General features: G+C 37.5%; 1 protein-coding gene across 2 annotated transcripts in view; it reads right to left on the reverse strand.

The window, feature by feature from the left end:
- LOC111147806 (Rho GTPase activating protein 18) overlaps window positions 1–13,138 on the reverse strand; it is a 127,877-nt gene that overhangs the window by 47,997 nt on the left and 66,742 nt on the right. For both annotated transcript variants that reach the window (XM_022504049.1, XM_022504050.1), the window contains exons 2-4: window positions 11,020–11,213; window positions 6,789–7,024; window positions 3,040–3,103 (exon numbers count right to left, since the gene is read on the reverse strand). In XM_022504049.1, coding sequence (XP_022359757.1) covers window positions 3,040–3,103; window positions 6,789–7,024; window positions 11,020–11,213 — 494 coding nt within the window. The remainder of the gene's footprint in view (window positions 1–3,039; window positions 3,104–6,788; window positions 7,025–11,019; window positions 11,214–13,138) is intronic.

Here is a 13,138-nt window from a genome sequence, read left to right on the forward strand (position 1 = left end):
TATATTATTTATGTTGCTATTCCAGTAAGCTGTGACATTTCTTTTAATTAGAATAACTAAACTGTTTTACAATTAATTTTTAAAGTATTAACTTAAATGTCAAAGCAAAATTTTAGTTTTCCTTCTCTACCAGCTTCCACTGCTGTATGTTTTACTGTGAATATGTTGAATATGTATGTTGGTTTCCTAGGAAACCAGTCTGAGAGGGGAAAAAAATGATTAGCCATTTTCTTAAATTAGAAGCTACCTTTCCAGAAGTAGTGTGTTTATGGACAAGAATTTTAAAACTACTCTTTTTTCTCCCTCAATACTGCATATCACCACTGCTCCACATAGAAAATATCCTGTGTTGGTTGCTGGAGGGGAGGGGTAGAGGGGTGGGTAACTGGGTGATGGACACTGGGGATGGTTTGTGCTGTAATGAGGACTGGATATCATAGAAGACTGATGAATCACAGACCTGTAACCCTGTTAAAAAAAAAAAAAAAGAAATGCCCTGTGCTAATTTCAAAGCTGAGTAGAGAAATTATAATTAAGGTAAAATATATTTACAATATATGAATTTCCTCCCAACTGTGGCAAAAATTTAAAACAAAAATCAAAAAACCTAGAGTATAAAAGCCTGAGTTCAAATGGTAGATCAAGTAAAGGTAGACAGTAGGAAAAATAGTTTCGTTTGTAGGCACTGCTGCAAGAAACAGATGGTGAATTGACTAATAAAAATATTTATGAATCAATGATCTACTCTCATAGAGAAAAGTTAACAGAGAATTCTGACATAAACCTTTCGACTCTTAAAGTCCTAAAGTGTAAATAGTATAATTTCTTTATTCTCCTTTGGTTTTGAAGTGAACAATAGCCCTGGGTTATAAATATTTTGCACAACTCCTTAGAGTTTTTCAACTGTTCAAAATATTCCAAAGTGCCTTTATTTTTATTTTATTTTTTTAGTGCCTTTATTTTTAAAAAGAATTACCCCTCTTTCACTGAAATCAAGCGAAAATAAGTAAATATACATACTAAGATGAAAATTTGAAAAATTATTTGGGCATTATTAATGTTTCTAAGTGTATGTATAAAAACGGTGGGCCATTTGCATAGAGTTTTATAATTTAATGAAAAGAATAGTACATAGCCAATTAATTAATTTGAAATGGGACAACCCTTTCCACATTAAGACTTCTGTGACTTTTTCATTTAGAATCAATCTCTTTCATTGAACATACATAAAAACCCAAGTGTAGGAAAACATTTAAAATGGACAAAGTCACCCACACCTTCCGATTTCAAACACAAAGAGCTCCACTTTTGAACTCCAGACAACGTGTTTCCATGCCCTTCGTTCTGAACCTTTCACTGTGTACATGGCCCTGGCTATTTTGCTGACCATGGAAAGACTATGGCCTACAACAGGTGAAGTGGTAAAACCTCAGTGACTCAGATCTCTTATGATTCTGATCTATGCCTGCCTCATAGCACTCTGGCTAAAGCAGATGTAAATCAAGCAAGTTTGTCATGTTCTCCTCAGTGGCTACAAGCGACACTTCAAAGTACTCCTATAATGAACCTGTCTTCCAGAATTTTGGGGTATAGAGCCTACATCCCCACCTTGCCCAAAAGAGGGAAACATCAAAAAAGGACAATGCTTTCCCCAGTATTCATTTACCAATTGCCAGGCACCCTTCCCCAAAGCATACTGCCATTGGCACACAAAGGTTGTGCGTCTCTCTCGATAACCTAGCTTCCAGCAGGCCAGCACTGACCCTTCTAGCCGGCTTGCCACTTCAGGGTTTGCTGGCTCACAGACTTGGGGAAACACCCAGCAATTTCATTCTGATAGAAATGTAATATATACGTATATATATTATATCTATAATATGTATTATAGATATATATTTGCATGTGTATATATATAATACATACAACTAAAGAAACCTCCACATAATAGCAAGTGCTTTTAAAGACAGAAACCCATAGCCATGTCTGTGTCCATACACATAAACGCACACAATTATTTACTTATTTCTAAAGGCAAGGGTACAGGAGAGAAGTTCTGAGAAAAGCATGGTAGGAAAAATAGAGATACTGATGTTACAAGACTCCAAGACATCCCATGTAATCTTGGACTAACCCGATTGTGAGGAGAAGGCAGGAAACACTTCCCAGTCCTCCCCTACTACCTGCCTGACACTCCTCCCCTACTACCTCTAATCCCAATACAACACTATGAATGGCGTGGGCACTCCAGGTGGCAGGTCTGAAGATCATAAACAAAACAAAAGGACAAGTTCCCGAGCCAGCATCTGGCAATCACAGACCGCCTCTGTTAACAGTTTTTAAATAACACAGTACAGATTAAATTTTTAAGCTTCATTTGGAATAGTTTTTTCTTTTTGCAAATAAGGGAGAAAGCTACAAATTCTTTCTTGATTAAGTGCTAATGAAGTCTTAATACTTGTTTTCACCCATGCCATGAATTTCTAATTCGTTTCAGAAATAACAGGTATAGAAGAGAAAAAGTATGATAAGACTGATAAGGAATTGCTCCCAAAATTATTTTTTAAGTTTTTATAAACTTTCTAAAAAGGAATCCACTTATGAATTAAGAACTTATCGATTTCAGAATGAAACTCCAAATTCTTTGGCTCCACTCTGTAGCTGTATGGCCTTGGGAAGGGCACTTAATATCTCTAAACCACCATATCCTCATCTGTAAAATGGGTTCAGAACAGTATCTTCTATGTGGAGTTCTTGAGTAAATTATATTAGGTAAAATAAACAGCTTCACAAAGTACCTGGCACATGGTAAACAGCTGGGAAAACTAATTATGCATAGAGATGTTTATACAGAGATGCACAAACATTTAAAAAAAATCAAAGGCCCACTATACTTCCAGCCTTATGTAATTATCTACTTGGGAACTCTATTAGCATTTTAATAAAATTTGCTTCCTAGAATCGAAGGTGAATGTTTTAAAAGGTTGTATCTGCTTGTTATGCTAATAAACAGGAAAATATAAGAGAACAGGTCCAACATACCATCTTTTCCTTGATATTTATTTTCATTTGTTCTGACTGACTGTGAGTTGATGCCATCTGGAACCTAAAGATAGAAAGTGGGCCAGTGAGTCATCTCCAACTCACAACCAGAGAAATGGTATTGTACATAATTCCATTACCAACCTTCAGAGTACAAGAAACACACTCAGTATTGTAACCACCACAGGAAAAAAAAAAAAAAAAAGTACTGTATTTATAATCAACAAGCAATCATCCAACAAATATTAGGTTGCCCCCAATTTGTAAAGACACAATACTAATCCCTGTAAGGAACATGAAAAACACTAAGAGTCTTTGCCATGGGTGTGTCTGAGTGGCTCAGTGGGTTAACTGGCTGACTCTTGATTTCAGCTCACGTCATATCTCAGAGTCCTGGGGTCGAGCCCAACCTCAGGCTGTCAGGCTCTGTGCTCATTGGGGATTCTCACTCTCCCTCCACCCCTCTCCCCACACTCTAATAAATAAGTCTTTAAAAAAAATGTCCTTGCCATCAAGCACACCACTATTTAGTTGAGTGGTTAACGACAAACTTAAAAAAACTGGTAATATCTAGTAACAGAGTAGATAAAGAAACTGTGGTCTATCCATACAATGAAATATTATTCAGCAATAAAAAGAACTGAAGTACTGATACAGACTGTAATGTGGATGAACCTTGAAAACACTAGACTAAGTAAAAGAAACCAATCACAAGACAGGATTCCTTATCTACAGAATGTCCAGGATAAGCTACTGAGATAGAGATACAAAGTAGACTTGTGGTTGCTTAGGGGTGAGGAGAGGAATACAGGAATGACTGCTAACGGGTTTCTTTGGGGAATAATGAAAAAGTGCTAAAACTGACTGAGGTGATGGTTATAAATCTGAATATACCAAAAATTGCTAAACTATAGATTTTAAATGGGTGAATTAGATGGTATTTGGATTATATTTTGATAATGCTGTTATAAAACAAAATTAAAAGTTGACATGTAGGAAATAAAATCAAAATTCTTCAAATTAAAAAAAAAAAAGCCAGTAATAAATGTGAGCTAAATTAAAACTAAATTACCAAGCAGGTAATATGAGCTCAGATAGTCAAAGAAACTCTTTTTTGAAGGGGTTGGGGCAGTGACACCTGAAAATAAAATTGTAGACCTCCAAGGGTTTATAGACACAGGAGAACATGGCTGGCTCCCCTCACCAGGAAGTGCGGCCAGGTAATACTTCCTCCTTCCAAGTTAAGTCTTCAGAAGGAATTCAGGAATCAGGAAGGGCAGTCTAGTTCAATCATACACAGAGGTGAGTTTGAAAGAATTATTTTTTAAATAATCACTCTATTGGATTTTCATCTCCAGTCAAATGAAGTGTTTGAAAGGATGACAAAAGCCTTCATTTCACATCATGCCGTTGACCAGGAAGGACTCTCCCCTTCACCGGCAGCCTCCGAAGAGTCTAGAAAAGCATGAGCCCACTGGTGCAGCTCGTAGAGGACAGTGTATAGTGACTACTCAATCACAAAAGTGGCATGAGGGTCGTGATGCTACTTCAGCTCCCCTCAAGACAGAGCAAATACTGTCCTCCTCTCTCTGCCCACAAGCCTGCGGAAGGCCAACCCTCCACAGCACAATGAAAACAGTGAGCAGAGCTAATCTTCCATACGAACACGTATTTTGGAGCATGTGGTCAGAACTGTTTTCCTTAGTAAGTGAAGATACCAGTGCCGACGGTATTCATTTCTGTATAATATTTCCTCATGTCAGCAAGGGCTTCGTGAGGAAGCATTTTAAAATGGAAGAGCCAAATTTGTACTTCTTTGAGAACAGAAGAACTGCAAGTGAAGATGTTTGGCCCCTGTTTCCTTGAGGAATGGGAGACATATTTCTAATGGGTGGCAGTGTTCTGATTAAAGGCATGCAGCGTACGCAAATTAACGTGATTTTAATTTACTTGTGCTGTTTCTCTCTTAATGGTGCCATCAGATGATACAATCCACCCATTACCTAGGAATCAAACCATGTGGCTTAGATATTACCGAGAATTTGCTGAAAACTGCTGCTACTAGCCATGAGTAGCAACATCCTCTTGGAGACTGGCAGTAATCCCACAGCAAACATTTTACTTAGACTCAGTTCTCTCCCCTTCCCCCTCTTTACTTCCTCTTAACTCCCTTAGGGAGGGTTCTTTAATTGGGAAGGAAATGTCATAATACTGTATTTCCTTACCATTCATTTTCCTACATCTGGAAACCTAGTCCAGTCCTTCAACCCTAGTGACTGTCCCAAATAACCACTGGGTGGTTTAACTGCCTCACAGCAGCAAGAGACCTGCCTCGAGCAATCCAGTGACCCCAAAACTCCTATCAAATAGACTGGAGTTGATCCAAAATTGCCCATGCAAACAGAGTAGCAATCTGAAGCCATTAAGGATTTCTTGGAAGAATAAAATGTTTACAGAAAGAAAACCTCTACATGGCAGAAAGATACTTTAAATACAAGGTATTTTTCTTTTTTAAGAATCATATGATTTTTGGTACCCTTCATTTGTAGTATAAATAGGATATCCTGTTCAGATAACTTAATATCAGAATCATATAGGGAAACCCAAATACAATAGGACACGCAGTGGTTAAAGGAGCCTACTTCAAAGTCACACAGATTTGGGTTTACTATCTACGGGACATTGAGCAAGTTACTTAAAGTCTATGAGCTTCAGCCGTAGACTGGAAATGGTAATACCTCACTCGCAGGACAGCTGTAAGGATTAAATGAAATAAGCAAACAAAGCAGTTAGCGCAGTAAGTGTTCAGTTGTGGTGGCAGGAATTAGTACTACTATCGTCACCGTTCAAGATTCCTTTTGTTTGTTCTCATTCAAAAACCCTCCTGGGTCTTCTAGGCCAGGACTATTCAGTACACCTGAGAATAATCCAGAATGTAAATCCAATTTAACCCTAAGAATACCATTTAATTCAGCTAACCTTTTTTTTTAAGAAGATTTTCCTGATAAAGGAAGAGATGATATTAATTTACATTTTGTGTAAGCTCCTTGCGTCCTCATAGACGAGTACAAAACAGCCCACCAAGGGGTTGTTCTAAGCAACTGAGGTCTCTCACTTTCAGCATGCCTGCCCTGTTATCTCTTCATCCATCAGCCCCATAGTCTCCCCACCGATTCCAACAGCTTCCATTATAAATTAATCATCTTGACAAATATTTACTCAAATCTTCTACATGCTGGCACTGTGTTAAGGACTCGACACAAAGGGGAAGTTATTTCATATTTTAGGGTTCCTGCTTTCTAATTATACTGCAGTTAGCTCCCTCACCCACCCTCCCCCCCCCCCACACACATACACATGCACACATACTTCAGTTCATCCCCAAATAAGTCTCAGGAAAGGCAAATATTCAAACAGGAGTTAATAACTAAGGAAGAATCCCTTACCTCCTACTTTTCTGTAAGTAACAGTCAGTAGTCAAGATGACTAACACAAGTATTACCACACTGAATTTTAACTTGTTTAATTTTCTGCCCCAACAGTGTAACTTCTAGGAGACAGGGACTAGGTCTCTCTCGATCCCTGCCAGCACGGAGCTTTACTGCCTGGTATACGAGTGCTCATTAAGTTTTTAATTATCTGAATTAAACTGGATTGGTCCAACCTGTTCAAAGCATTTATTCCTTTGCTTTAACATCAAAAAACAACAACAACAACAACAAAAAAAAAAAAACAAAAAAAACACCTACTTTTTCTTTTGACTCTCTCTGTTGAGCAAATATGTCTCTGACATCAGGAATCTGGTACTGTTTGTTTTTTTTCCTCAACGTCTGGGAGACTGTCTCTACTCGTTTCTGAACAGCAGCTGCTTGGGTCCGGGTCAGTGTTGACAAAAACACCATGCTTTCTTGGGAATCTCCAGCAGACTCTCCGAAGAGATTGGACAAACCAGCCTCCTTAAGCCACTCTTCTTCCAGTTCTCCCTCTAAAGGCAGTAGAGGAAAATGGGGTTTAAAAATCACAAGATATGAAAACTTTCACATTTTTTAAGCTTTCCAAACATGCTTGCTGACATTCTTCTACTGAAGTGGAAATGCAGTGCTAAGAATCATTATCTGAAACTTGGACAATAGCCATCAACTCCAGCCACAAAGATATCAAATTTTAGATCCATTTCGTGTATACTCAATTAAAAGTTTTAAATGACTTCACATGTGATTAACCTCTATAACATCCCTGCAGATTAAGTAGGGCAAGAGAGTACTGCTCCCTTTCTAGAGATGAGCAAGCAATGAAAAGATAACTTACTTCTATCAAGTTACAGAAGGAAGTCAATGCTGGAGATATCCATTAAAGCCCTGTTTCTTGGCTTAAATTCAGCACTGCCCTAGAGTCCAACAGTAATTGATGGAAAGGCCTGTTTTTTCTGTTCACTGTAGCTGACATGGACTATTGCAAAGAAGTAAAGAGCCTCTAGACATCAGGAACTAATCAATTTCAAATTAAGTTTTTAATGCCCATAGTAAGCACATCAGATTCACATTTTTTACAAATTAAAAAAGAAAAGCACACTATTTTAAACCAAAAAATATAGCTTATTATAGGAAACTAATTACATAATAATTCAAAACACTGAAAGCAGAAAGTAAACAGTAAAGCAAATATTGTATAAGATCTATGAAAATTACAGAAAAACAGAAAGATAACAAGAATAGATTCCCTCCAAGCACTAAGTTTATAGAGGAAAGTGAAACACCGATGACCTGAGACCTCAAAAACCTTCATCTACACACCACTTCTCCACGTTGATAGCCACGTGACTTTGGACAAGTCACTCAGCCTCAAGCCTACTCTGTTCTCCCATCTGCAACATAAAGAGTAACTGTCCTGGCTGCCGTGTAACCTTGAACAAGAGAACGTTCCATGGGAAGAGCTTTGCGGAGCTCTATTACAGCCTGTGTATCCTTCCACATTGTATAAACTCCTTGAGGGCAGAAGTCTAGTATATCCTCAGTTTTAAGAAACATGAGGTAGTGCCAGGCATTCTGCACATTGGGTAATAAAAGCTGTTTATGGACAATAAAAAGCCAGCATTATGAATACGATTAAGGTAGAATGCCGTATACATGTATGAAAACAACCTGCCGGGGCGGGGGGAGAAAAAAAGCAGATATGGACATGCTAGGTAAAGAAAACAAGATCTAAATACAGAGTCACTTGACCCATTAAAAAGTAGAGGTAAAACTCAAACCATTTAAAGTCAAACAAAAGGCATGGGCCTTCTTTATAATCACATTATGAACAACAATCTATAAATTCATTTTATTCTTGGAAAATTACGAAATAGATAATGACACATGGTTATGTATCAGACCTGAATGCTATTTTCTGGGGAATATTTTCTCCTTATCCAGCAGATCCAGCTACACTGCTTCCATCCTAAAACTCTGAGACAGAGCATTTGGGCCATGCACTGATTATCACAAGTAAGCTCAACTTTACTGGAAAATTAGAAAGACTGAGAGTAAAATAAAGAAGAACCCAAACAAAAGAATGATTTGACTATAATTTTATAAATCTGAGAGACATTAAATTATCTTGATAAAGTCCCAAAAGTTCATTTTCGCTTTTGTGTCAGAGACAACCCATGGAATGGGAGAAGATATTTGTAAATGATGCTACAGACAAAGGGCTAATACCCAAGATCTATACAGAACTCCTCAAACTCACACCCAAAAAACACATAATCACATCAAAAAATGGGCAGAAGACATGAGCAGACACTTCTCCAAAGAAGACATGCAAATGGCTATCAGACACATGAAAAAATGTTCATCATCACTAACTACCAGGGAGATTCAAATCAAAACCACATAGAGATACCACCTTACACCAGTTAGAATGGCCAAAATTAATAAGACAAGAAACAACAAGTGTTGGAGAGGATGTGGAGAAAGGGGAACCCTCGTACACTGTTGGTGGGATTGCAAGTTGGTGCAGCCACTTTGGAAAACAGTGTGGAGATTCCTTAAGAAATTCAAAATAGAGCTACCCTATGACCCTGCTATTGTACTACTGGGTATTTACCTCAAACATACAGATGCAGTGAAAAGAAAGGCCATATGTACCCCAATGTTCATAGCAGCAATGGCCACAACTGCCAAACTGTGGAAAGAGCCAAGATGCCCTTCAACAGACAATGGATAGAAAAGATATGGTTCATATATACAAGGGAATATTACGCCTCCATCAGAAAAGATGAATACCCAACTTTTGTATCAACATGGACGGGTCTGGAGGAGATTATGCTGAGTGAAATAAATCAAGCAGAGAAAGTCAATTACCATATGGTTTCACTTATTTGTGGAGCATAAGGAATAACATGGAGGACATTAGGAGAAGGAAAGGAAAAGTGAATTGGGGGAAATCAGAGGGGGAGATGAACCATGAGAGATGGTGGACTCTGAGAAACAAACTGAGGGTTTTGGAAGGGAGGGAGGTGGGGAGATGGGTGACCATGGTGGTGGGTATTAAGGAGGGCACGGATTGCACAGAGCACTGGGTGTGCTGCATAATCAATAAATCTTGGAACACTGAAAAAATGAAACAAAATTGAGGGAAAAAAAAGAAACATTAAATTAAGAAACATCTCCAATTTTTCTTTTTAAAGTATTATTGGTATTTTTTTCAAAGAAATGTCACAGCAAGGGGAAAAAAATCTATGTATGTAGATTCTCTTTAACAGCCCAGTGCTAGGTCATTTACATAAGAAGTCCTCTGCTGAAAAGGAGATCAGTATTAGTGGGTTAATAGGCACTGATCTTTTTTTTTTGGCATGCTGATCAACTGACACCCCAAAAACATACTTACAAACATATGGGTGGCACAAGGCAGAGAAAGAAAGATAAAATGGGATGCCTAGTTGGCTCAGTCAGTAGAGCAGGCAACCCTTGATCTCAGGGTCATGAGTTCAAGCCCCATGCCGAGCATGGAGCCTACTTAAAATAAAAATTTAAAAAAAAAAAATTTTTTTTTAAAGAAAGCTAATATAATAGATGCCAGAATTGGTCATCAAAAATTTAGAGACTGCTTGAATTTACGAGATTGAAAAAAAAGTATAAATTTTAAGGGGAAAAAATGTTTTATATGTTTCTTCTATAATACCAAATATAGTAATAGAGATTGTAGGAAATATAGCTAGAAAGAAACCGGAGACAAATTATGGACCAAACAAAAGAAAAAAGCAAATATGGAGGCTGAAAATGCTAATGGCATACACTGTCCAAATCTATACCCACAGGCTAGTTGGCTAAACCTGCAGCATTATATCCAGTCAGGGGTACAAAATGACCAGGGCTGAGAAAGGTCCAAAAACCACCAGAGGGACTGGTAGGCAAATCTTCTTTTCCTTCTGGAAGGACATGGTGAGGAACACGATAAGCATCTTCAAACATTTGAAAGGTTATCCCATAAAAACAGAACAGGCTTGTTCTGATCTTCCAAAAGCCAAAATGTCCAAGGTAGAGGATGACAGATTGTGAATCAATGAGATAAAGTACATCAAGACAACTCAAGCTGACTGACCAACGGAAAAACAGCATCACTGCAAAGTAGTGAGCTTTCCAGTCACATTTATACTCACTAGAGAACAATCGACCTTGTGGCTACAATACCACAGAATGAAGGTTAGATCACTTCAAAGACCAAGTCGAATCCTAGGGGGTCTATGAAACGGTAAGTCTAGCCAACAAGATTCTAGCCATCTCTCAGACCAAGTGAATTTATTTACTCATGCTACATAAACGTGGCTGCTGCATCCATAGATCTGTTGCAAACAAGTAATTTTCAAGCTGAAACAACTAGCATTATCTTATTTTGGTTGTCCTTTCTTTAATTTTTGTTGAGGCTGCCGTCCTCTTTATCCCCATGTATCAGCTCCCAGAAACATGCACACAAACAGAAGTTTTATTTAGTTATTACCATCAGGTTCTTTGACAACGACCACTTCTTGAGCTTGTCTGTTCTCACTTGATTTCTCGATATTTTCTATTTCCATCCAATAGGGCTCCATAGATAGTTCATCCAAAGAATCCTGAGAGCTTGATCTGTCAAATGGCGGTTTTTCGGGAACTTTGGTGATTTCCTGGTTCATGGTGTACTGACCATATTTGCGGCTATAAATTCAAAAGGAGACATGGTTCATTTTAATATATGAGGAAGTAGTACAAATTCTAAGACATCAGAGTACTGACTGAACAATTTGGAAACTCCATAAGTTCCCCTTAATAAAACCAAAGAGATATGTATTTTGAAGCTATTTACCTAGAGATACCAGTAATTATAATATACTTGCAGAATGAACAAAAATTTTCACTGGTCAAAAAAAAAAAAAAAAAAAAGCAGTGTGATAAACCATTTTTCCTTTCCATTTCATGTAAATTATTTTAAGATTTCTTTAAACCTATAACTGTTCTTAGAAAGCAACAGGTTAAATCTTGATTAGAGGCCATTAGTTAATTGAGTTTTTTTTAATACAGCATTTCATAGTTGTCATTTATGTCTACAACAAAACTCAGTGAGCCCTTATAGAACAAATATCTGCAATCAGTAAATGAAATACTATTTGAATTTCTTTTTATTTTTGGAACCAAAACATAAATAGGAGAATGTCACATTACATTTGCTGTTACATCCTACTATAGAAAGCAACTCTTAACCTTTATTTTAAAATGTGCCCATTGCTGATATGTATTTTAAAATATGGCAAAACGTTATCAGGAGAAAACATTTAAGGCAATTCTGAATAAATAGCGAGGAATTACCTCTTAAATACTGATCTCAAATACTATCTGTGAAGAAAAGGATAAACTGAGTAAGTGAAAGTATTTTTATGACTTGAAGTTAACTATATTTTTTATAAGTCATATCCCAAATACTAAAGTGAATTAAAAGATGCTTATAATAAATAAGCTTATATGTGTGTGTGTGTGTGTGTGTGTGTGTGTATACAGAATCCCATTTACAATAGAAATACTAAATTTTTATTCTAATCTTTTTTTATATTGAGATGGGGAGCCTATTTAAAAAAAGAAAATTTTGAGTATGGCACTTCCTCTTTGTATTCAATTTTTTTAAAAGATTTTATTTATTTATTTGACAGACGGAGATCACAAGTAGGCAGAGAAGCAGGCAGAGAGAGAGGAGGAAGGAGGCTCCCTGCTGAGCACAGAGCCTGATGTGGGGCTCGATCCCAGGACCCTGGGATCATAACCTGAGCGAGCCGAAGACAGAGGCTTTAATCCACTGAGTCACACAGGCACACCCCCCCCCCTTTTTTTTTTTAATATAATTTGAAAGGCATCTGGGTGGCTCAGTTAGTTAAGCATCTGCCTTCAGTTCAGGTCATGATCCCAGGGTCCTGAGACTAAGGCCCATATTGGGCTTCCCTGCTCACCAGGGAAGTCTCTTCCCTCTCTCTCTGCCCTCCCTGCTCATGTTCTCTCCCTCTCAGATATATAAATATTTTTTTAAAAGAAAATATAATTTGAGTGGGGACAATAATCAGGGAACTAGAGTTTTGTTATTCTAATTTCAAATTGCTCTTTTATTTCCCAGGAGGATGTTAGGAAATAACACTCTGCTACAGTGGTTTTCCTACTACACATATGAAAATAAAAAATACCATAAAACAACATTCTTTAATACTATGTGAACATTTTCCACATTTAAACTGGCCTTTCCCATAATTATTTAAAACAGAAGGATTTAATACTACATAACGGAGAGGGTCACTAAACTTTGGTCATTTCTACCTATTTAATTCCAACTGGTTTCTTAGAAAAAGTCAAAACACTTGCTTGTTGCTACAAATAAATACAATATAACTGACTACTGAACTGTAATAAGCTAACAGGCCAGTTTTGTTCCTTTGAAGATGGTTCTCTCTGCCTTACTTATGGACTTTAATAATGCAAGTTGCATGAGTGAACAATCGCTCTATCTCCCCAGTAGCAAGTCTGGGGTGGTGATGGGTTGGCGTAAGGTGTAGGGCCAGCAGGAGGAAGTCTAAACACATTAGTGTGTTTCTCTTTCCTTCAGT

Source organism: Enhydra lutris, unplaced genomic scaffold (genome assembly GCF_002288905.1).
Source record: "Enhydra lutris kenyoni isolate GAN:26980312 unplaced genomic scaffold, ASM228890v2 scaffoldscaffold17, whole genome shotgun sequence".
NCBI lineage: Eukaryota > Metazoa > Chordata > Mammalia > Carnivora > Mustelidae > Enhydra > Enhydra lutris.